Source organism: Drosophila erecta, unplaced genomic scaffold (assembly GCF_003286155.1).
Source record: "Drosophila erecta strain 14021-0224.00,06,07 unplaced genomic scaffold, DereRS2 tig00000092-arrow-pilon, whole genome shotgun sequence".
NCBI classification, from domain to species: domain Eukaryota; kingdom Metazoa; phylum Arthropoda; class Insecta; order Diptera; family Drosophilidae; genus Drosophila; species Drosophila erecta.
In genome coordinates this window covers 16898254-16923947 of record NW_020825207.1, presented here as the reverse complement: position 1 = coordinate 16923947, position 25694 = coordinate 16898254, and the positions used below count along the sequence as shown (strand labels likewise).

General features: G+C 42.7%; 1 protein-coding gene and 2 long non-coding RNA genes across 3 annotated transcripts; 1 reads left to right on the top strand and 2 right to left on the bottom strand.

Annotated features, from left to right (window-relative positions):
- Positions 1 to 19481: 19481 nt before the first annotated feature.
- Positions 19482 to 21952, bottom strand: LOC6549137 (cell division cycle 7-related protein kinase). Its single transcript, XM_001974354.3, has one exon. The coding sequence runs from the start codon at positions 21635 to 21637 to the stop codon at positions 19676 to 19678; it is 1962 nt and encodes a 653-aa protein (XP_001974390.1). The 5' UTR covers positions 21638 to 21952; the 3' UTR covers positions 19482 to 19675.
- Positions 21953 to 22757: 805 nt separating this feature from the next.
- Positions 22758 to 23044, top strand: LOC113564310. The gene is made up of 2 exons (XR_003407909.1): positions 22758 to 22814; positions 22873 to 23044. It is a non-coding gene; the product is annotated as an uncharacterized LOC113564310 (long non-coding RNA).
- A 1269-nt stretch (positions 23045 to 24313) lies between these two features.
- LOC113564326 lies at positions 24314 to 24573 on the bottom strand. The gene is made up of 2 exons (XR_003407920.1): positions 24527 to 24573; positions 24314 to 24470 (listed from the first exon to the last, which is right to left on the bottom strand). It is a non-coding gene; the product is annotated as an uncharacterized LOC113564326 (long non-coding RNA).
- Positions 24574 to 25694: the final 1121 nt, after the last annotated feature.

The following is a 25694-nucleotide window of genomic DNA, read 5'->3' as shown; positions in this document are numbered from 1 at the left end:
TAAACTCTGCTTGTAATGAGAATTTCTGCTCTCCACCTCGCTGATGATGCTGCTGATGAGGAGGCTGCTCTTGTGGGTGGCCGCCTGGGTGGTGCAGCACGTGTGGGTGGTGCTGCACATTTCGGTGGGTGGGGGCTGCGCCGCTGGCAATTTGCATTAAAGTCAGCTCTTTTTCCTGCCACTGCTGCTCCACACCCTCGTCTTTTGTTGTGCGAAATGAGTGTGTGCAAAGGTATCGGGTCAGAGCTTGGATTTTATGTCACACTTACAAGGAGAAAGAATGTATTACGCAATCGGTACAGCTGTTCCAGGACTTCTGAGTGGACTGCAGGAGGACTGTACCTAGTTTGGATGAAAGGAAACCGTCTCATAAGCAATCCTGCGCTAGCACTGGGAAAAATGATGACATTAATTATTAATAAAGTACTTTTTCGATTGCAATTATGTGGAAGAGATGAGCATAGTTCTTGACTTGATAAAACAGTACTATAACTAATTCAAATATGTACAGTACTCAATACATAGGCTTGATATTTGGAAATTAGCAATGCAATCACCCTATTTAAATGCAGTTCTCAACTGAACATGAACTCAATAAATTGTTGACAATATCAACGCTTTCTCGCAGTGCAGCCCATTTGAAACAAAAGTTTGCTGATGCAGTGCAACATGTTGCGGTCGGCTGCGTGCAATTGGGATTCGAGTGAGCATAAATTAAAAAGAGACGTCGTCCTCCGCCGGAGAGTGCTTATGAGTTGTCCTTGCCGGTGCACCCATAACACCGCCCACTTTGGCGCCCCTTGCCCCACCCGTTGCCCCGCGGCAACCAACAAACTGCAAACTATTCGCACTTTCAGTGTTGCTACAAATTGAGATTTATGTGTGCGAAACTTGCACAACCTCAGCCAATTGTGTTTCTGTGAGTGTCTCCATTCCCCTGCCCCTCCTTACCCATTCGACTCCCCCCCACCCCCGCCTATCTAGCAGCGATGTGGCCTGGTGACCGTCTGGGAAAATGGGAAATGGCAACTGGCAATGGGTTAACAGTTTCCAGCTGTGGTTAAAAAACTTTGCCAACTTGTCGCCTTTTGGCACTGCCACGTTAGCCCAAAGGGGCGTGGCTGAGGGCGGATGAGGGCGAGGAGGGGGGTCAAGGGAGCCTGGGAGCCAGGGCGATGATCAGCACAAAGTTCTTGGCCAAGGGTTAAGGGAGTTTTGGCCGGGCATAAGTACTTGGCTGGGAGTCTCTTCATCTACGCACTTAACGATACAAATGCATATTTAACGAACGGGTGAAACTGTGTGAGGCACGTGCTAGGTAGGAAGAGCATTATTTCATTAAAAATACATGGTTTTATCAGAAAAGACGAGTAAATGTACGGCGCCCCAAAACAAAGTCCGTAAGTAAATTATTTAAGTAAAGTGTGTATTTATATAAATTATATTAATAATTTTTACCCAGTAATAATTACTTAGGTAGGAGTCACGTTTAATATTACTTACATAATTTTCACTCTTCCAGTTTCATCAACATTAGTTTTCGAATCCAAGTCCCAGTTCCAGTCGTTCGCAAATGTTGCTGGGGTGCCTAGCAACTTTGTAGCTGAAGTAGTGATCTCAGGCAACATGCCACCAATGTGTTTCACCTCCATTTGTTTCAAATTGCTGTAACAGATTTGTGCTTTTAAAGTTTATGACGAAACATGCTGGTAATATTATGCCTCTGCATATTAGCGTAAAATGTAACTTTGGGTGAAATTCGCTGCCTAACAGAATAGTTGTATATGTTTATTTACCTTCAATAGCTGTACAGCTCAAATAGCGTACTGGCCCAATGAAGTGGTATGTTGAGTTTAACTGCCTGTTAACTGAATGTTAACCACTTCTGCCCGCGTCCGCTGCGCTGCCAACGTTAAACGTCGACGTCATTTGCGACTGTACCTTTTGTTGTACCTGTTGTTGGTTTGGGTTTGTTGTTATTGTTATTTCCCTGACTTTTTCGAATGCTCTTTACGCGCGCTTTTGCCCCGTCATCTGTATAAGTACGTTTACGTGCATGTATGTGTGTTATATCTGTGTTAGCTGTATCTTTGTATCCGTATCTTTTGTTTGTTTGTTTGCCCCGGCTGCTACCATTTGCCTTACGTTTTTTTTCCAGACCACATTTTCTTTTTAACCAAAAACCAGCAAACGGTCAAACTTTGAAAGCAGAAGGAGATACACTGCGTTCCAGAAAGAGACGGGTGGACAGCTGAAACCAAATTGTGACTTGGTCTTTTATTTATTCACTGTTTGCCAGCGAGATTACTCTCCTTTTCAGCAACTACGTGCACCGTTTGAGCTTTGTCTCTCTTTTCTGGTCGCCAAGCTAGATTAGATACAGATGCATATACGAACGATACGGATACAAAGATACAGGTTCCATGAGCTGCTATTTAAAGCGGGGAGAAGCTGAGAGATGTGGGCTGCTTACTTATTTGCTCGCTCAAAAAAAGGTCAAACCCTTCGGCTGCTACGCGCTCAAGCACCCAGCACTAAAATGCAATCTAATAATTATACATAAAACATAAATGCAACAGCCAGGTCTGGAGCTAACTTCTGGCTATGTTCAAGGCTAAGCAGAACTACACTGAGAATTGCGTGAATGGTATTTAGCAGTACAACAGTGTTAAATATATTGTTTGATTTTAAGTTGTAGATGTCTACACTTAAAGGATTATCAAGTAGTTAGATGATTTCATTACATGTACGAGCATGTATAGTGTTACTTTATAATATAGTCCAAAGAGAGTATACATATATGTAAGTACGAAATAAATAAATAAAATATACGAAAAGTTGGTTGCTCTTTCCCTATGGGTATGTACATATGCACTTGTATAGCTTTTGTAGCCGTGTATAAGTAAAGGGTTAAACAAGACTGGGGATGAGTTGACGGCGTCGTCTGTCCCAACTACTTAACCTTTCGAGCGAGCCCAACTGCAGGAGATGGCTGGCAGATAGGAGCCAGGAACCTGAACCCAAAACCCGACACTGACATTAACCCGCCAACGCCAGACTCCGGCTCCGGACTCAGCCTCGGATTCAGGCTCAAGCTCAACAATTGCCCAGGGAACACGCCCACGCCCACGCCCCCGCCCCCACCCACGCCCACTCCGAGGCCAAGGGAAAACGAGGGCGGGGGAAAGTTGGTCGGAGAAGAAGCTGGGCACATATCACATGTAAAATGTTTTATATATGCCGCACCCACAACAATCCCGACATGGTTGCATCCAACCAGTTGCAGCATCTGCCTCGGGGAGGCTTCGGCCTCATCAGTACGAGAATTATCATCGTACTCCTCCAGCTTCCCACCTTCTTCATCATGTCCATCGTCATCATCACCGCCTCCTTGGGCGTCATCATTTTCATCCAACTCATGTGGCTCATGGGCTCGTTTTTATCATGCATTTTAATGCGGCCTTTGAAAAGTGAAGTGGAGTGCAGCAAGAAGTGGAAAATAACTAAAGTGTCGCCTCAGAGACTCGGACTTCAACGACTTTGCACTGCGATAAAATCGTTGTGTAATCGGGGCATTTTCTGGAAATCCATAAGGGTGTTCATCAGCAGTTTGTGAAAGGAGTCCGAAAAAAGTATTCAGAATTTCATCTTCATTCAAGATCTTATCTCCTCTGTAGCAGAATCTATAGGGAAAGTATAGGTTTTGGTTTGCTTAAGCATGATTGTTCGACGATTCTTAAAGATACATCGATATTTGTGATTTAAATTTTAATTTAAGGCAAGTCTAAGCTTGCAATGTAAGCTAAACTTGTTTGATTTCCCTCAGTGCAGCCACTGCAACTCCTTAACCAAAACTCCAAAAGTCTGCGTTTCTGTCTTTTGTCTCTAAAATATTATAAAACATAACAATAAGAAGGCGAAGGCAGTGTGAAGTTTACTTTAGAGCCCCCATATCTGCCCCTCTAAAAACCCAAACCCGTTTGTGTCGTCACTAAAAAGTCTTGTGCTCCCCCCGAGGGACCCTCTCCATATGCGTGGAACAGGTTTCCCCCACTACCATGCACCATATAGTATACCACAGGCGTCTACTGTTGCAAGTCGCACCCAGTTCTCTACTCTAACTCCGTCCCGAGTCATCTTTCCCTCGCATCTCCCGCTGATTCTTAAAGCTTCGCTTTCAATGCGTCTCAGTTCGACTTCGTTTTTTCTCAACTTTTTTATTTTCGGCCTGGCCTAAACTAAACAAACCTGGTCCGCAGCACAGTGCTCCCCCGTTTCCTTTCTCCCAGTAATTGCTTGCCTCCTCACCGTAGGTGTCTCCTTTTCGGCGTTGCCTGCGGTGTTTATTGCCGCATTTACAAAATGTTACAAAAATTAAGAAAAGAAATGAAATGAAAAGGCCTACGCCACCCACTCTCGCAGAATGTTGCCGGTGGGTAAGCACATGTTGCTGCTGGCATGTTGCTGGCGTAAATGGTGCTCAAATTAAATATGTTTCTACCAATCGAGCTCTTCGATGGTATTTATTTTGGCCAAAGGTTCCACGAATCTTTTCTAACAACTGCTTTAATGAGCAAGAGGGAGCTGTACAGCTGTACAGTATTAAAGAAGCATCTGAAATTTTTCAAAACTCGTGGCGTGACATTTTTGGGGACTTGAGAGCTACAGGCACGTACACAGTGGGCAAGCTCAAAATATTTTTGGCATATCGATAGTAATGGGCGCGACAAAAAGAAATGGAAAGCAATCCAAACATTGTACAGGCGGACAACAGTCAGAATAATATATGTGCGTACTTTAAGCATATACATAAATTACTCAGCTTCAGTTATTAAATCTTATTAAACAAAGATAACAATGTAGGTACTTATATATTTAACATTATGTGTGAAATTAATGATTATTATGGGATTAAATCAATTAACATATTTAACATATTCATTGAATGTTTCGTAGTATATTGTATGTTTTGTAAAACCGCTAATACAGAACGAGTTTTCGCCACAATGTTGCTGTTGCGCCTGATGCTGGCCAAATTTCAGTTCGTCATAGGCCGGCTTTAAAGTTGGCTTCTTGCTTGATACGCTGGGGATAATTGAAAAAGCCAGCAGTTGCAAAGAGTCAGCCGAAACCGGGCAAGTTGTAATGTTGCCATTGCCATCCACCGTCTACCATTTACCATTTACCATTTACCATTCTCCATGCGCTTTGGGCCCCGACTTTTGTTTTTGGCTCTGGCCTGCGTACGTGATGCGATGTGATGTGCTGCGGATGCCGCGCTGCTGCTGCAGTCTTGGCCAACCCGCCAGCAGTGTTGCCAGTTGACAACGTCATTACTGTTCTCAATTTCACATATCGCATGGCCAACTAGCACAAGCGTCTCGTCGCCACACAAAAACCCAGCGCAACTCCCGCTGTGGAGCGGTTTTGGTTCCTTGTTTTCGAGCGGGCTAAAATCCAAGACGACGCTTCGCTACCTGCCATATGCGCTGTATAAGCTATATACATGCTATATGCCATGGTGTTCTGCTTTTGGCCATGGCTCGATTGCGACCCTGTTCTCCTGCCACAGTCTGTTAATGTGTCGAAAATGTTACGAGCAGAAACATGTGGCTTGTGAGCTGCACAACTCAGCGGCAGCAACGCCAAAATAGCAACACAACTTGCACTGCGAGGAAATGAGAACGCCAAATAATTGTCAGCATTTCCTAATTCCATACACAGAATACTCCTTAAAGCTGAGATGAATGGGAAATTTAAGTTGCATGTTTCTACATTGGTCTAGAAATATTCTTCCAGGAAATCCCTAATGCAACCTAACAATTGAAGTACATTGCATTTTGTGCATTTGCTTATGCTGACATGTTGCATGCTAAATGAAAACTACTAGAACATTGCTCGCAGTGCATTCGCAACCGCAACTTTTGCCGGCTAACAGCAACATGGCGCTCTTTTCCCGGGCAACTTTTGATGTTCGCTAGACATAATTCTAAGAAAATTTTGACACTTTTGACATTTAGTAGTTTTGTCTACGCGCAGTCGAAGTTGGGGTTGCAGTTGAGCCGAGGGCCGCAGCTTTATCCATTGTCTTGCTCTTGTCCAGAATGCTGCCAGTAAATCCGTGAGCGCAATTAAAAGTTGCAACTACTTGGGGCCGAGAGTGTGGTAGAATTTGGGGCTTGGCCAATATCCAATGGTCAGCTGCAGGGCCTTGCGACCCGGAGGCAATACATTAGCCAACTGTGTTTGCTTTTGGCCCGCAATTTTATGTTAAACGAAAGTTGCTGAAGTTTGTAAGTGAAGAAGCAGTAAAAAGTTATTCTTGGACAATATGATATGTATTAAGGGCGTAAACTTTTCGTCTGCATAAGCTGAACTTTTTTGCGGTTCGAATATTTGAACAGATTGAGTGGAAGTGCAGCAAGAGGTTTCCTTCCACCTGTTACATTCCTTCCAACGAGTCTAGTATACCCTCTTACTCTATGAGTACCGGGTGTAAACCGTGCCAAAACTGTAGGGTTTGTGAAATTACATTGTTTCAATAGTGTTGATCATAATTATATAGATCATAATACAGCTCTTAATAGTCTACTTGAGCACTGATACGGACTAGCAAAGTTAGTGCGATGCATTTCTTAGTTACGGTCAAGCGAAACGAATAATTTATTATCTCTGCAGGTGCAGGATTGGATATGACTGGCCAAACACCCGTTGTGCTACTTGTTGATTGTTTTGACATTTTGCGGTGGCAATTGATGCCGCAGGTTGCGTGGTATGTTGCCGAAATTGAAAAAAGGGGGAACGGATGTGGAAGCTTGGACGGGCAAAATTTGGAAACTCAGGCCACAAAAGACTCGTTTGGGAAAAGTTAGGCCCGTGGAAAATGGCCATTGGCAAAGTCACTTCTTTGGCTTGCGACTGGGGCAGGTGTTCGACACTTTTTGTTCTACTCCCCTTTGTTAGATTTTATCACTGCTAATGCTTCAGCCAGCATTTCAGACATTTCAGTGTGGTAATTACAATTTTCCGGTTATAATATATTGATGAAAAAAGGTATGAAAGAGTTCTAGAAGAGAGCTAGAAATATATTACAAATTTTGTTCGCATGGCGATAGAAACTGACAAGACAAATAATAAAATAAATAAGCATCAAAACATTTTTCAGAAAAGGGGCCTCGAAAGTTTTGGCAGCTTTATGGGCGTTAGAGTGGGCGTGGCAAAGTTCTGAAATAAGCTTGCACAGCGTAGTCTCAACTTTCAAGCTTTTAAAATCCCAGAGATCGCTATGATCGACTGCTATTGATACTGATCAAGAATATACAAACTATAAGGTCGAAAACGCTTCCTTTTACCTGTTTCAAACTTTTCAGCGCATCTAGTATATCCGTTGCAATTGGAGTACTTTTTGCGTAAGGTGTATAGGAAACAAGACTATGAACACATTGCATTAAGATCTTTAAAATGTCATATGTATACATTATATGTGCATTGGGTATAGTTTTGGGGCGGGGATCGCGACGAACACAAATCATATTTATAGCATTCCTATCATGAACATAATCTCTTCTGGACTTATCCGAATGTTTCAACCACCAATACTTCGTAGTGAAATGCCAGCGTTCCTTGATTTCTCACGGAAAATCAATAGAAATTCGGTTTGTTTTGCGTTTGGGACTAATTCAATTATGGGGCTTCCAGCGCACTGGAAACAATTAGCAAAGCCATACAAAATCCCAAAACACCAGCCGCTGGCCACTCATAGACCATTGGGTTTCCTTAAGTGGTCACATTGCCCTCCTATCGACGATTTACATCTGTTTCAATATATGGTTTAGCTTCGGCTTGGCGCATGCAACGCAGAGATTACACCCACATAAGAAGTGTGACAAATGCGAGGGTTGCTCCTGCAATCTTGCTGACAATAATCTTTGGCAATTTATTGTGCCGCGTTGCTGGGATGGTGGCTAATGTCTTGGGGCAACACGGATTAGATGGTGACAAACCGCCCGGACAAGTCACGTTAGTAAGTGACGCCCCCCAAAAAAAGCACATCATTGGGGGAAAAAGTCCCGATCTATCTGGCAACTGTTGCTGATTATTTATTTGCGCTTTTAACTCGCCACACACTGAGATAAATTTTCCACACACGCTGGTTTCTTTGTATGTTGCACGATCTCTGTGACAGCCAATGTGGTCAGTAAGGAGTCTGCCTGGAGGAAAGCTGAAAGTCCTGGCTCTTTTTTGACAAGGGTGGACAATGGCGATTAGCGCTTGGCACTAATGGGGGAAACCCAGAGACATGGGCGAGAGTTTCTGTTTGCTCAAAGGCTTTGGCCACACAGGGCTGCGGAATGCTGGAGAAGGGGGAAAACTGCGGGAAAACCCAGGAACGGGAAGCTGATGTCTGGGGAGCTATATGTCCTGTTGCTGGTGCTGACTTGCCACTTGTCTTTATTAGTTTTTCGTATGAGTTTCGCTCCTGTCTCCCAATGCACTGTTACATAAATTCCAGTGCAAGTAAATAATAATGCAAGTAAGTAATAAATAAGTATCAAACTGAAAACTGATAAAACAGAAATTTTGTAAGATTAACATTAGCTAAGATTCCTTAGTTTATGATCAGGCACACAAACTATATTTTTTGGCACTGTAAGCCGACTCTTCTCTTGTCAGCAACAGGATCTGGATAAAGTGCATTGGACATACTTGGGGTTTGGTTAGTCGGTCGAGAGATATGAGTGGATGGAGGGGATTTAGCAATAAGGGGAAGGACAAACGACTCTTGCCACTTGTTTACTTGCTGCTTAGGTTATTAGCCAATGCCACATGTTTGCCTAGTCGTTCAAGCAGAGTGTGAAAATTGAATTTTTCCACGCTCTGCTTGGAATTTCTGATTAATGAAAATTTACATAAGTATTCGGCAAATGAAATGAACTATAATTTCTTATCCTAGCCCTACAAAAGTGTCGGTCCTGAGTACAATAACTTTTCCTATCTGTTTAAATCTCCGATTGCTGGGGAATGAACTCTGGGGTAACTATTGCACCACGGGAGACAGAATGTCAATAATCTATCCAGATTCATTCAGGTAGAGGTTGAATCCGTCCTCCCCGAGAGTCTGGGTGTCCCGTGTCCAATGGAAATACTTTTTCGATGTCATTTGATGTCACGCTTCAAGAGCTGGAATTGGTTTTTGTTGCCGCAGCATCATAGGAAAATCTGGCCAGGTTATTGACTTTCTTTGATTTGTCTTTCTATCTCCGAGACAATAAATACTTGATGTGTTTTGTGTGTTTTTGTTGAACGTCCGACACTCGAAGGGGTATAAATTAAAATTCAATAAAAATGTCACAGCAGAACAAACAGTTTCTGCCGCAGACCCTTTTTTGTGGGTTTTATTTGAGTGCAATTGAATTTTGATTTTGTGAGTCGTGGTCCAGACTCCTCAGGTGGCAAGGTAATAATGTTTTCAGAAAGGGTTTAGCATAGAAAATGTTAGTTATTCATATGAAATTTCTTTCGAGCGCACACAACTTGGGGCATTTGGATTTAGCTCATATAATTCCTCATATGAGACTAAATCATATCCCTTTTGCGTCAAATGCAACCCGTACAGTTCCAGCTGCATTATACAAGTATATTTTATTTAATTCCGTCTAAAACTAAACTTTGCACATAAACAAACTTTGATTGCTATTCAAATCTGTTAAGTGGCGAGATCACTTTGAAATTCATGTGTTGGCCAGTGGGGAACGAAAGGACTTATAAAATGGGGCAATAAAATGGGGAAAGGAGGACCAGAAATCCTGGCCAGTACGCAGCAATTTATGTGCATTTATAATTCAAAGGGACACAGCAACAGGAAAAAAGGGAAAACAGATAAAAACCCAATAGAGGCTGGAGGAAAAGCGAGGAGTCGACAGACAGGCGACAGGCGACAACACAACACAAATTGAATTGGCTAAAAAGTTTTAATTAATTTATTGTTACTTTAGCCTGGCAGTAGCAGCAGCTTTTGATTTCCCCCGCACACTTTTTCCCACCCGAATGTCAGCTCATTTAAATTGTTGTCCCTGTGTTAATGCATGACTGCAAAAGTTCTCTAATTGTTTAGTGCCACCCATTTCGAAGGGCACGAAGACAGCTAAATTGGAGTGTTAAGGCGGTTAAGGCGAGGGGTTAAGGTCCATTGGGGGCTGGGTAATGGCCACAATGATTCAGCGGCTTAAGTGGCCACCGGGCTTCTCTCAGAGCTTTGGTTGGTTAGACAGTTTTAGCTTGAGCCTTTTAGGACCACAGACCAGCAGATTTGGAAACCTTTAAGAACACACAATCGTTACAAAAATAGTTGCACAAGAATATCACTTAATCAGGGTGTCAATGAATAACTTTTGCATATAAAAAAGTACTTTCGGAAACTTGTAATTGGTTGAAATATTACGCCCAATACACCCTAGTATAATAATAAATTCTCCCCAACCTTAGGTAACATTATGCAAAGCCCAAGACCTCGAAACCTAAAAAGCCTCCCTAAAGATCACTTATTTAGTCCACAAACTTAGATCCATTTCAAAACGCTTAGGAACCGAAGCCGGAAAATTCCCTAGGAAGCCAAACCACAATACGAGACTTCAAGACAGGGCCAATTATTTGGTTGCAACCGAATCGAGTAATAAATACACATCACCCTCGGATTAAGATGTAGGCCAGAGAGGAAAACCCTTAGGAAACCGTGTGAAGGAAACAACACCTGTAACTGAATGAAACAACCCCGGAAAATTCGACTACCCAAGGGCTACTTAGGATGTTCTATTGTCCGCCGGTGAGTCAATTGCACAATGAAGTTGTTTTGATGATGATCCCGGGAAAATCCACGGACAGCTGCCCCTGAAGTGCATTCCAGCGAATGTAAAACTATATTATTAATCAATATTTATGACGGTGCGCGAGGGCTCTAGACAACCCGACCGACCATCTATCAAATGAGCAGTTGGAAAAGTGTGGGGACGGCATGAAGACCCATATGAAAACCGGGAAACCTGTTATACGAGAGCAGGGCAAACAGACGGCGAGACAGCTAGGGTTGAGCCAAGAAGGAAAACATTTCCAGGTAGACCTCTCTCGATTCATGCTTGTATGCACTTTGACCACAAAAAGGTCAAGACAACGCTCCAAAAGATACAGATACTCGGGAGGAGAGACGCTTGGGAAAACACTTGGGAAAACACCGGGATAATCTGAAATATTATGCTCAGTTTTTACATCGTGTAATAGCTTATTCTAGGAACAAACTAAATTTTAAGAATATTATAAGTATAGTATATTAAATATTAATATTTATATTTAATATCGTATATTTTCAGTATATTTACGATACACAATACATTTGAAAGCTTTAAATTGTATTATTTTGCGTTAAAGCCTTTAATTACTATATATACAATGTGCTTCTGATAGAATAATTTACATTTTTGGATACATTTTCTTTTGTCCTGTGTCGTTTTTTCCCAGTGCAGCTGCAGCATTATAAATTTCAGAGGGATTTCAGGGACTGCGTTGGGCCGCAGTGTCTTCTCTCAAGGTAGTCAAATAAATATTTTTTTCACAGACACAACTCGTTCAGGACGCCCCCGCCCCTCCCGTGCCCTCCCATGCCCTTTCTACTATATCTCCCTGGATTTCACTGTCCAACAGTCCGTAACCAAACAGATGAGCGAACGGACAACCGTAAAAGTGTTGCCGTTGCCATGGAATGTAAAGTCATCTTCATGCATAAATAAGCTCGGCAGCAAAGCAAAGTAAGGAAAATGAAAAGCAGAACGCAAAGTGTTCCCCTCATATCAATTTCCATATTAAAATGGTTCAAGACTTGTATGGAAAATGCTTGCCTTTCGTCTTTGATTTGTTTGTTAAATATATACATATATGCACATACGAGCATGTATGTACGAATGCTTTCCCACATCATTTGGACATCGGAAATATTTCTAATTGAATGCACAGCCAAGTGAGCCGGGACTTTCATAGAAAGTTTATTCCAATTCCATATAGTCAGCCTGCAGCTTGAAATAATTTCATTAAGTTTCATGAGTTGGTTCTTTCTGTGTTTCGGTTGTTCTGCCTGGAATTTCTGGGATAACACTTTTCCATAGTTTGCTTGGTAATTTCTTTTCCAAATAATTGTTTGTTGTGGGTTTAACGCTTCGATGGCTTGGTGTACAATTTCATAATTTTCAGTTCGAGCAATGACTTCTGAAATCAAGTGATTCTCTCACCTTTTACTTCACAAGTTGTCTCCACTTCCGACTAACTCACACCGTAGGTCACTCCTTAAATGGGATCTAGTTATATTGAAGTATTTAATATCTTCCTCTTGAGTTCTACAAAATTGTTAAATGCGAATAGATTTAAGCCGCAATTTTACAGTATATCGTTATTTTTACGCATATGCACAATTTGTATATACAACTTAAAGTATTTAAATAAATTGCAATCTCAAAGAACATGTCTATGTATATTCTCGCCGCTTTTGAACAAATTGATCAACATTTCCCCGTAACATTTGCATTCCTTTTCGGTTCCCAGGCAATGCTAATTTTTCCCAAACAATAAACCATTGCTGGCCATGTAATTAGTGCCAAAATCCAGGCCGGCACAATTGACAAATGAGCCCGGTTCGGAACGCTGGTGCGTTGGTTCGCTTTATTAACAGCTTAACTTGCTGTTGGTCAGCTGAATCGAAGCGGCCGAAATCCGCGGTCCGAAAATGAAAACCATATGGGAAAATTACAGGAGGGGCAGCGAAAATAGGGAGTTGCGAGCGCCACATGCAACTCAATTAAGTTCGGCGGGACGACGGCTACTGTGTGGCTTAAATATCCGCTGTTGCATAATTTCCCGCTGCCAGGAGTCGACGTTTTATAAAATATATTACGCTGGGCATAATAATTCACGCATGGAACGGGAACAGGAACTTTGAACAGGGAACATAACGCCGAACAGGAGCAGGCTTCAAGCGTTGCGAAAACTAATTAAAACCGACTGGCCACTGCCAATTAAGGTGGCCAAGAGGACCGCGACACACCCACTCAACATGCATGAAATTCACATAATAAATAGTTTGCTCGTTGGGGGGCGTGGCACCTGAACTTCCCAATTTACATGTGGCCCTGCTTAAAAAATTAGTGCTTTATGGTCCTGTACTACTTACATAAATATTCACATATTTTTAGAAAGGTTTAGAAAAGTAGCACAGCATTAAATGACTTTAGGTTTGAAATGCCAAGTTGCTACATTAATTCTTAAAATGGTACCAGAATTAATCAATAATAATTAATTTATTAGTACAATTTCTCCAGGTGCATGCACTCATAATTAAAGTCAACACATAAAGAAGCTTTATGACAGTGGCGGCGCCCAAAAACCCGGTTTTATATTTCAATAGGCCCAACTGTCCGTTCATCGCAACTTCGGTTCAGTAATTAATTGTCACTCCGCGCACGCACACAAACGCAGGAGATCCTGAGAGGGAGATAGGAACATTTGGAGAGGGATGGATAGAGCGATAGAGGCAACGCGTAACGCGAGAGACACACTGACCCTAATTACGTGTAACGAGTTCATAAATGCTGCACGCACCTGCAGCAAGCGGCACTTACCCCTTGGCAAACTCATGTGGCAAGAAATGCGGGGACAGTTTCGACCCAGATACCCTCTAATTGGTGTTTTTTCGCGGGCTTTTGCTGGACTTGTGGATCTCAGGAGAAAATGCTAAATTAAATTATGCTGCAGGAGTTGCACTATTTGTTATTGTATATTGTGTAGCCATAGGGTTGATAGTGAACCTTATCAAAATGTAATCAATGCGTAAGATGCGTACAACGAACATAAAGTAAGTAATTATTGTCTTTTTGTTTGCGAGCGGTTTGGATTTTGTACTATTACGATGATTGAAATACTATCCAACTGAGTACTGCATTTTTTCAAATAGTATTTGATTACTCCCATGTAGCACTCACCCACACAAATGAGATGAACTTTGAGAATACCATATCAATACCATATGCACTGGTATTGTATCCATATCAATAAGTATCAAATATAAGAATCCGCGTGCGCAGTGCTTTCGGCAACTTGTTGTGGTCTCCTGTTGCAGCTAATTAAAATTAGGATAACGAAACCTGGCACCATCAACTTTCGCCATTGTCATTTAGGCACAGGGATTCCCTGACTCCGGATCAGGTCTCGCATTCGCATTCATATTCGTATCCGTATCCTGTTGTATGTGGTGTGTTGTATGTTGTATGTGGTCCTTAGCGAGCCACAATCCAGGGCGTGTGACGTGGCAACTGCACAGTGAGTGTGTGTGCGTGTGTGTGTGTGTGTGTTTGGGGGGGGGGGGGGGGGGTCCTGTGAGTCCTTGGACAGTTTTGTGATTTCACAACTGTTTCATGGCCATGTTCAGTTATGTTTCATTGTCCTGTCGTCCTCGTTCTGCTGCGTCCTTTTTTCTGTTTGTTGGAGGCAGTTAATTAATCTTGTCACTTGTCACCTGAAGTTTCTGGCTTAGCGGGACTTGCTGTTATTTCTGCTGCCATTAATGCCACCTGACGTCATGTCAGCTCACACCTTTTCAGGTGAGACGTCCGGAGAATTGAATTGGGTGTGGCTGAGCACCATTGTTTAATTTATAAACGAGCTCCAAAGAGGTTATGTGGGTTAATTGTTAATAATGCCTGGGAAATTAACTCGCAAGTGACCTTAATAGGTTGTTCATTTACTTTATTTTTGGAATACTTGTAAATGTTGTTTGTTGCTGCATTTTCTTTAATGGGACATTTTAAAGTATATGAAACAATAATATAAAACGATTTTGTATAAGGGTATACATTGCTTTCTTAAATTATCTTAAATTGCTCACATTTTCCATCATTTAAAGCAGCGATTGATTGGAACGGCTCTCGAATCTGTCATATATACATTCTAGGGACTTTAAGAGGCAGCTAGGACCACAGGTTATTATTTTTCATTATCTGCAGATACCCTCCTGTCTTCGAGCCAGCTTCTTCTTTGGCTACACTATCTCTTTGACCGGCTGCAGGTATTATTGATGACGCTTCCCTTAACGAACTCCCAGACAGCTCAGCTCCTTCACATGCTCGTACTTATCGTGCAGCGCACATATAAAAGTCAGGAGAAATCTCCAGCGTTTTCAGTTGATTGCAGGTGCTGTTGTTGGATTGTCTCTGGATTGCCACGCCTCTTTGTGCCACCTTCAGCCGCCCACCGAGCCACTGGCTGGTGGATTGGTTTATGTGGTATATGTATTGCAGGTGGCAAAGCATAAAACTTCATTATTGTGTCGTGTCGCTTACGTGCGATGATGGCCATGGAATGCCGTTAACATCTGGCAGTCGCATCAGCGGCAATGATACCGCAAAATAGCAGCAGCGTTAGCAGCAGCGGCAACACCAACGTGCAACTCGGCGAGGGGCAACAACAAAAGCAATATATCACGAGTCCAGCTTTTAGCGAGCTTTTCATAATCAGTGATGCATTGCCAACAGCCAGCAGCTGACAACCATGAAGAGCATTACACTCGGCGAAAATGAGGCACCTGGAAACTGCATACACTGCGGAGACCTGTTTCCGCCCAAACTACGACTTGTGCAAAGGAATGCGAAGTGCGATAATCTATGTATAACAATCTGCATTTATTTAAAACATCAATTTTCCCTTGCCACACACGTTTAAATCTTCTTTTTTTGATTGTGTAGGAGGGCGGGGAAAATGACATCTATGTGGCTGGCATGACATTGTTGTGACCCACGTCTTTTGTTGCACTTGTTGTTATTGCTGCTGACATAAATCCATATTTTGCACAGCGAATTTCACGATTGGCCGGCAACAACAGGCAGCGGAAATCGTAGGTGGAAGGCCAGGGAAATTGCTAAAAATTTCCAATTAACTTTAAAGTTGGAGGAGTGCCACGAAGAAATGCTGACCGCGTTGAATGACAATGCCACCGTCGTGCTGCTGATGGTGCCGTGCAGCATAAATCCCATTTGAAGATGACAAAATATTCTGGGAATTCCCCTCTAGCCATCTCTCTTGCTCCTTGTGGTGCCATCTTTGTCTCGCCTTGTGTCCATCATTCTTCATTTAGTGACCCGACACGAGCGTAGGATGTCAGCAGCTGGTGGCTCTGGCTCTGGTTCTAGCATCATCATCATCATCATCGATGTGGCTCCATTTTCCGCACCTTCCCGCCCACTTTTCAAGGGGTTACGGGGGCTGGGCGGTGGACGGTGGGCGCTGGGTGGTGATGCTGCAGCAGTGACATCATTTTGAGAGAGACGGTTATGGGAGGACGTGTGCAACGCATGCGGAAAACAAACAATGCGCGGCAGGCGGACAAACAAACATTCAACTGACAGCAGAAATGCGCCACTGAGACAGATGAATGGTGAGGCAGGGGTGTGGGCGCCAGAGGGGGTGGTGCGAAAGGGGGTGGTGCAGGGCGGCATGGGCCCTCGAACAAAGTCAACAGTCAAACGGAGCTTGCGGTTCCAGGACATTGCACCCTGCGGTATTTGATCTCCATTTTTCGCCTTTAAAGTGTTGCCTACATTACAGCTGAAGAAAATATGTAGATGTAGGGTGTCATGTAAAAGTAAATATACAGCATTACATTCTAAATGGTAAAGAAATCTATGGGGTTAATCTTTTCACTGTCTGTGAGCTTGGGTATCTTTTTAATTATCGAGTTCAGACTGATGATGAACAGTTCATAAATCTATTTTCCATTACTTAAAGAAGTAAAATCCAGCTTTAAATGATACTATATAATGACGTATACTGTAAAATTTTGATTTAGAAACGCTGTCATTGAGGTCCTAATTTTTTTCAAATTGTATTATACGTATTATACGTATGTAATAAATATTTGCTTTGAAAACTTAAATAGACGCGCTGTTGCGAGCTTATAAATGCATTAAATGTTGGCTCCATAATTTTGATTAAAAATACCGCAATCCAAAAACCATATGAGATAACGCCAAAGCGGAGTGTCACGACTATTAGATACCCGTTACTCAGAAAGTGAAGCGCTGGATTGATTGAGATATAAAAGGAGTAAGGCATGCAGAAATTGAATGCTTTATCATTCCAATGACCTTTGCCTTATTCGTCTGGTTTTTTGTCTACCCGGTATCTTTCTTAAAGTGGGCATGACCAATATTGGCGGCTTGTAGGCGTTAGGGTGGGTGTGGCAACGATATGAAACAGCCTATTACAGCATTAGCGTTACTATAATCTGCATGCTTAATCTTAACTTTTAAGATCACAGTGATCATACGGATATGAGCAGATTGAGTACTTTATAGGCTCTGAAACGCTTCATTCTAGCGACTCTGATATACCCTTTTACTCGACGTGTAGCGGGTATAAAAATAGCGCCTCTGGCCGTAACGTATTCACTTTGAGGGACTGCAACAATTTCAATCCAGCACATCATTCCGTGCAGCTTTTGCTGGGCTGCCTCCTCTAATTACTTAATTACGTGCTTCGCCATCGCTGGGAAACCGAGTGCAGCATTGGGTGTCGGGCAGGAAGGGCAGGAGGCAGGGATCCGGATGGCAGATTCCAGGCCGGGCAGCAGAGAAGCCAGCAGGAGCCACCGAAAAAGCCGCACTGGTTGCACCTGTGGCCAGACTAATCTATCATGTGCCATAAAGCGCTAAACGGGATACGAGGAGTCGGCTGGAACAGCAGAGCTGTGGGAGCCGTCTCTTTAGTTTTCCGCCATCCTCGGTCATTTTCATGCCGCTCTTCCCCACCTACCCGTATTTTCCCGCCTTTCCCTTTTTCCTCCTCTTTCCTCCTTTTATCCGTGTTGATAAGCCGCATTGTGTCCGGTGAGTTGCGCACGCGGCTTTTGTGGTCGAGCGGTCCGTGCAGCACTAGAAATGTTTATGGCTCCGCGGGGAGCTGGGGCTCAGTGTTTGTCTGCGTGGCGTGTGAGGTGTATCCTTGAGTGCGATAATGCACAGGGAGAAATGGGTTTCACCACTTGAAGTCCCGCTACTCGTAGTGTGAAGCATTTGTTGCACTTGTGCTGTTGAATGTGGCAAGAAGAAGTATACTCGTACACATTTTTCACCTCCAGCCACTTCAAATACATAATTAATCGTAAAATATATTGATTTACCCCAGTGGTTAACTAATTATTACATATTGCCTTTAATTAATCTTCAATTACAGTTCGATTCACAGCTTTTCAGTGCAGGAATAGGTGTGTCGGTGTGCGTGTCAGTACACTACTGTGTGACTGCCGTGGCGCAGTTGTTATTGGCCAAACGAGTTGGCCATGTTGATCCCCAACGAAGCGGCTAAAAGCCTTTTGTGCCCTCTGTCCGCGGAATGATGAACAGTGGATACTAGAGGCCGGAAGATGTTAAACAGCAGCTCTGGGCTGCATTTCCCTATTTTATTACACGCGACAGATTTCAATAGTTTTGGGAAACATTCTTTCCGCAGTCCACTCAATTTTTTCGCCATGAGCACAAATGTTATTGAGATATGATATTAAATAGGATTGTTTTAATATTTCTATAATCTGCGTTAAATAAACGGCTGCTACCATTTAGCCGGCGGCACAAAAGCATGCAATAAAATGCCCTGAATATGGCTTTTGAAAAAACAATGCTGCCTGCTTTTGGACGCAACAAATTTTCACATTTCGATAAAAAAGGGAGGGAATACGATTTAATAAACTATTTTGCGACGTCGACAGCTGGGAGTTTCTTTCTTTCTTCTTTCCCGAAAATTGTCTTTTTACACATTCAAATAAGCAGATAGAAATCTGATTTCTTTTCTGGGGTACAGAATGAAATTGTCAACATAATTCGCAGTGAGCCATGCATTTTTTGCTGGCGACGGACAAAAACAAATGTCAAGACGAAAAAATTACTCAACCGAAGGGAAAAATTGCCGAAACCCTTTTGTGTGCAACAACAAAGTAAAGTTTGTTGTAAGCGTCAAAAATGCAAATTGATAAGACAAAGGACAATTTTTCCTCTGTTCAGGCCTTAGAAATGCCAATTGTGAAAATGGCTGTCGTGTAAAATATTAAAAGGAAAGATCATTTGGGGCAGAAATAGGTTTCGACATTCGTAGGGGCAATGATGTTTACTGAAAGACGGCCTTTGGAATTCCTTGATAAATAATTTATCGGGCATTTATCGACAAAACTAAATAAAATATTAATTCTATCGTCAAATAAAAACGCATATCTAGAATGTCTTAATTGTATTTAATAATTTTTAGTTGAATTCTATTACCTTTAACAGCAATTTTCATCGTTGCTCTGCGTTTCTAAGGGCACAATGAAAACCCAGAAAAATAATTGAAGAAGAAAGATACCGCAAGTGATGTGGGTGCCTTCATAAATTTGAAATGAACAAAAACATAAATATACCATATTTTTTTGGTGTTAATTTCGTAAACATTTTGCAGCTTTCATATATTCAATTTTTTTGGTTTGCGCACAATACAATTTTAGTTGCCCCCAAGTGGCCAAGGGGAAGGCATTCTTCCAGTTCATCTGGTACTCAGGACTCAAATCGCCGACTCAAAAGAATGCAGGATACACACAAAGAAATATCGGAGACCAGAGTCACAGATTACCCGCTGCCTGTGAAGCCGTAGAAGCCAACTCCATGGGATAGCAAACGAATGCCTTTAGAGTTCGGGCCGCCGACGCAGGAAGTGTCTCCTTGGATCTCAGCTGCTGCTGATGCTGCAATATATGCTGCTGCTGATGCAGAGGTATTCCCGGCGTGATGCGGTGCTGATCGCTGAAGAACGGATGCTTCAGGGCCTCCTCGGCGGTAATGCGCTTTTGGGGATTTACTTCCAGCAGGCGGGACAACAAGTCGTAGGCCACAGCGGGAAACATATCCAGGCCATCGTACCGCTCCAGGTTATGCCCACTGTTGCTGCAAAGGCAATTGAACGTGGGCTGCTCGCAGCTGCGGCACATTTCGGTGGTGCCGTCGGGCCTGCGATATTTTCGCTGTATTTCGGGGGCCAGGAAAAAGTCCGCATGGCGAAATCGCATGCACACCCGCCGTAAATCCAGTGTGTTCACCTTTTGCGCCAGCAAGATCAGCCTATCCAGCAGAAAGGCAGTTTTCCGCACCGGCATATCGCCAAATAAGTTGATTATTTCGGCTAGAGCGCCGCAGTCGTGGGGGGCCTTGAAAAACGGATGAAGACCAGAGAGCAAAGATAGCATTATAACGCCTGCTGCCCACACGTCCACCGCAGTGGATTGTTGGGGATGTCGGAGCAAAACCTCCGGGGGTCGGTAGCCTGGGGTTCCAGCCCTTGAGGCGTGCATCTCCTTCTTCGAGGTGTTTGTGGAGACCACGTAGTTATTGGGATCCACATTCGGGCTCATGAGTCGCAGGCGGTTCAGCAGCCTCAAGGTGTCGGCCCTCTGGTTGGCCACATCCTTTTTGGTCAGATGTCCACCCGTTTGCTCGCGTAACTTCTGAATACTCGGCGGTCCGGGCAGAGCACGTTCCACGCCCCCACCGCCACCTAGAGCCCGCATCCTTCGGCGAGCCATGTAATCCTCAGCCTCGGTTTGGGCCGAATTGCCATCCGTCAGCATCAGATTTCTGCCGCTCTCCAGGTCCCTCAGAAAGGCGAATACTTCCCGGGAGCTGAGGTCACTTGACTGCACGACGCTACCATCATCGGCGATCCTTTGGGCCAACCCGAAGTCGCAGAGTAAAAACTTGCCGGTCCTGCGGTTATACAGAATGTTACTTGGCTTGACGTCCCGGTGAATCACATTGAACTTGTGCACATGTCGCAGGGCAATGAGCAAGTTCCTCAGATAGTCGCGAACCTCTGGGAAATTCAGACTTCTGTAAATGTCGTGAAAGCGATCGTGGGTCATGTAGGGCATGACAAAGGCCACGTTCTCATTATATCTAATGCAGCAATTAATTCCGATTACATTTTCCACTCCACCAATGCGATACATGCACTCCAGTTCCCGAAGAATCCTCTCCGGATGATTTGTGGGATTGTGATGTTTGATGGCGAATCTCCTCCTCTGGGTTTCCACGAGACACCTTTCCCGCTGCAGGGTTCCCAAGAGCACTGTGCTGAAGGTTCCACTGCCGATGCGACAGTGCACATCGAAGATTTTGTTGATTTCCGGAATGCTCTCCTGCAATTCTTGCAGGGCCTCTTCGTTTTTATCAACGGATTGCATATCCCTTGCCTGCATGGCGGATAGTTCTTTATTGGCGTTTTGCCGATTGATTATTATTAGTTTCTCGTTCAGATCGGCAGTGCACTTGGGAGCATGTTGGGTGAGGAGCTGTTGTGGCTTATAATGATGATTAGTCCCCAGAGTTCCGGGGGCCATCGCACCGAGCCTTTCGTTATAAATCCGATTTTTGTTATAATTCCTTGTAGAGCTCTTCCCCGCCGATTCCAAATTCGCATTTGCACAACCCATGTTGGTCGCCGATTTTCCCAGAAGACCCATTCCAATGGCGTACAGAGATTTTGTCATCGTCTGCTGACTGCGTTGATGCTGCACTTCTTTCTTATCCATTTTATTAATTGGAATTTTAGAAGGCACATGCGCCACCCATTTACAGTCCACGGTCTTGACGAACGGGACCAAAAGTTCTTCACTTTCAAGCTGGCTTATAAATGTTTGGTTTAATGCAGATTTCTTGGTCTGTTTCTGGGGTACAGCGCTTTTCAGCTGGTGCGGTAAACCGCGGTAAGAACACAATAATTTCGAATGTATTCGGGGGTTTTTTGGTCCGAATTTGGTGTTAGAAAAATGATCAGCTACTAAATATAGACTATGTATTTGTGTTTTTTTCTAATCATTGTTTGACAACAAAGGCAAAGCTTTATATTTAATAAATAAAAAAAAAGATTACTGTTTTCCAAAGCAACCTTCTGCATTCTATGCCTAACATCAACTTGAGTGGGGGTACATTTTTTGACTCGTATGTACCATTAGGCACTTGATCGAAGCCTTTCTCCTCCCACAGCATGATGTCTTTCATGTATTCCATGACTCACTCACGCTGCTCTAATTGTCAGCACTCTGTTTGCTGGGTTTTTATGCAAAATAGACGGCAGATGTGGCTGTTGTTGAGTTTGATTGCTGTACGGTGTCGCCACCTAGCGGCAACGTGTCTGTTGTTGTTCTCAGATGCATGGAGCTTACTCTTGCAGGAGGGAACCCTGAAAGTGTTTAGCCATTTTAGACGAAGTTTCGCCCGTCCAAAAAGGGCGGTGTCAAGAACAGCTGCCTGTCCACTTGTTTTTCACTTGATGCTTAAAGTTTTTCCGCGGCAACAGCTGAAACTGTGGGCGAAACTAAGCTATATCTAAATTTCCTCCTGCTTCTTGCACTCTTTTGCAGGGCATCCATTTCAACCATTTGTAAGCTTAAGCTTTTGAAAAGAAATGTGCCCAGTGAATATAAAATTTTGGTTAATAGTAATGTAATATTTTGTAAAGAAAATACATATCCGAATTTGACACGACTTTTACATGAATATTTTATGGCACAAATATCGTTTAGAAACCCAAAAGACATTTGACATTTCGATAATATTATTTTTAAAATATGATTAAGAATTTTCTAATGTAATATTTTCCGGAGCTAATTTTGTTGATCTATAAATACCGAAGATCGGTACCGTATTACTAAAGTAGATCGTTTGATTTAATCATCATGAAGATTGCAATGTTTTCTATCATTTGTGGTACGTCTTCGTAATTGCATAATAACTTAAAGAATTATAACGTATGTATATCTTTTAGCCATTTTACTATTAGATACATGTCCTCCAATGGCACCAAGATGCAACGTACCTCCACCTCCACCTCAATCGTAAAAGAAAAATATGAAATGCGTCTTGCGGATCAGTTAGAGTACATTTCGCATTGTTAAAATCGGTAGCATGATCTAATAAAGATTCTATTTGCTTCGAAAGCTTTTGTAAACATTTTAAAATGCACATAACTCGACACACAAATTTTTATCACATACACTTGAGTACAACCAATATTCTTTGAGGCAACTTACTACAGTAAGAGGCAGTAGAGCTTTGCTTACTGTGCATACACTGCTGATTACATTCGTGTAAATCAATTGTGGCATTGCCCCATAGAAAGCCATTTGGCTGTCGAAAATATAAATGGGAATTGAATGTGTTCACTCATTATGAAAGTTTTGAGAACAGGAGAAGGTACCGCACCCGGCCCAAAGTAATTGCCCAACAAGGCAAACTGGTTAACTGGCATTTATGTAAGAGCGGGAATTACAATTACCCAATGCTTTCCTTGGCGCTGTTTTCATTTGGATTTTCCCCGCTTTGCGATCCACGCTCTTCCGCCCCAGAACCTCCTGTTTATTCATTGCCGGCAGTCAAGTGCAACTGGCCTTTTCGAAGTTTGCGCAAAACTATTGTCAATTGCGCCCGGGCCCAACGGGACTTGGAGTTGGCTCCGGGAATTCTTGAATGGCCAAAACACAATGCAGAACAACACTTGTCTGCTTCCCCCTCGTCCGTCCACAGCTCAATGGAGACTTGAGAGTGGAAGGAGGTCTGAGCTCCACCGCCCACCGAGAACGACTTCTTCATCAAGCGAAACTCCCTTTGACCGAATTTCCTTGGCGCCTTCCGTCGTGGCAAGCGCCAAACGGAAACTTTTCCAGCCAAGTCAGTTGGGATTAGCTTTGATGGCCAGAAGGAGCCGAGTGGGAAGGACTGCTCGCCAGCTTGGGATCCAGGTTAGACACTCGTTTGGTGGCAAACTGCAAATTAAGCTCGACAAAACGATTTGCTTAGATTGCCGTGTACAAATAGGTTTGTACGAAACGCTTGTTGCAAATGCCTTGGTAATGAGGCATGGGGAATACAAAGTTATTAATTTATTTTTTAGGTTAAGCAATTTTAAGCAATTTTTAAGTTTCCTAATCAGACTATACTAGCACTTTGCTGATGAGCTTGCTGATGTCGTTTTACGTTTCTCGTATATATACGTTTAAGCTAAAAGAAGTCCTTGTTTGACCTAAGATTATGTAATTATTATCACTACGACTCACGAGTGATATATTACCCCCAAAATCTTACGCAAACTAATAATATTCTGCACTTCTAGTTTTCTTGATATTCGGTCATATGTTTTTCGCCAGACAATCATTCTATTTCGACTATCCATTTCAAATTTCAGAGTTAAATTCAAAAGAAGAGCGACGTGCATACTAGAAATTTAGGTTTAATGAAATTAACAATTACATTGTTGCAGTATTGTTGATCTTATATAGTCATAATATAGTTAATCCTCATTTCTACAATTTAAAGGATTACACTTTCCAAATTTAGATGGAGATTGTGGAGAACGCAAAAAGATTGCTATAGGAAAATAATGGTAAGACTTTTCCAGCATTACTTTATGCGCAAGTATTTACCCAGAATGACTAAGATGCCTCCAAAACTCATATTGCTGGTTGTAAAGTCTAAATACAATAGTACAGGGCTTATAGAAAAGCGCGAAATAAGTGTCGATATATTTTTAGTTACGGTTAAGCGCAACGAATCTTTATTTAGTACAGCTATAATATGTTAATAGTCTACGACATGTTAATATATTTACATTAGGGTTTTTGAAGGTAAGTTAATATTTATAAACTTTATGTTATTGTTTAATGTTCAGGTAAACAAAGGTAAATTAACATTTAATAACTTTCTTTAAGTCCATCCTCACATCTTAGGCCCGCAGCTAAACCCATTTCCTTGCAGTTTTTCCCAAACAGCTTCGCCTTCCTTACCCGCAACATGTTGCGGTTAGCAGAGGCACGCAGATCGGGTTTTGAAATGTGGGTGGTGCAGGATATGAAGGTGGATGTGGAGGTGGGCTTGGACACTCGAAATCCTGTTCGGGCCAAACACCCGTCGTGCTGCTTGTTGATTGTTTTGCCATTTTGCGGTGGCAATTGATGGCACAGGTGGTGGGTTATGTTGCCGAGCCTTGCAAATGACCGCAGTGCGTCTGAAAAAAGGGGAACGGATGTGGAGGCTTGGAGGGGCAACATTTGGGAACCCAGGCAGTCTTAAAGGCCACAAAAGACTCGTTTGGGTAGACGGGTGTGGTCCTAACCGAAAAGTTAGGAACGTGGAAAATGGCAATGGCAAAGTCACTTCTTTGGCTTTCGGCTGGGGCAGGTGTTCGACACTTTTTGGTCTACTCCCTTTTGTTAGATTTTATCATTGCTAATGCTTCAGCCAGAAAATACTCTTTCGTTAAAAATTTCGACTTTTTTATTTACAAGTATCAGTAACCAATCTTAATTACATAACCGCACTGTGATTTTCCAATTTACTTTTAAGAATTCTTAGCCTTCAGCGGAAAAATTAAAATTTTCCGCTTATAATAAATGGATGAAAAAATGGCTTTTAAAGAGGCAAACGTCTAGCTCCACGCTCATTTACATCTTGAAACAATATGAGCTTCGCTAAACTTGAGAAACTTTACGAAAGTAATACATTTCTTAGCCATTATAGTTGAAGGATGTAGGACCCCGACTTGTTTTAGCAGGATAAAATTTGATCCATCTAATTAAATCGCATCGCAATGTT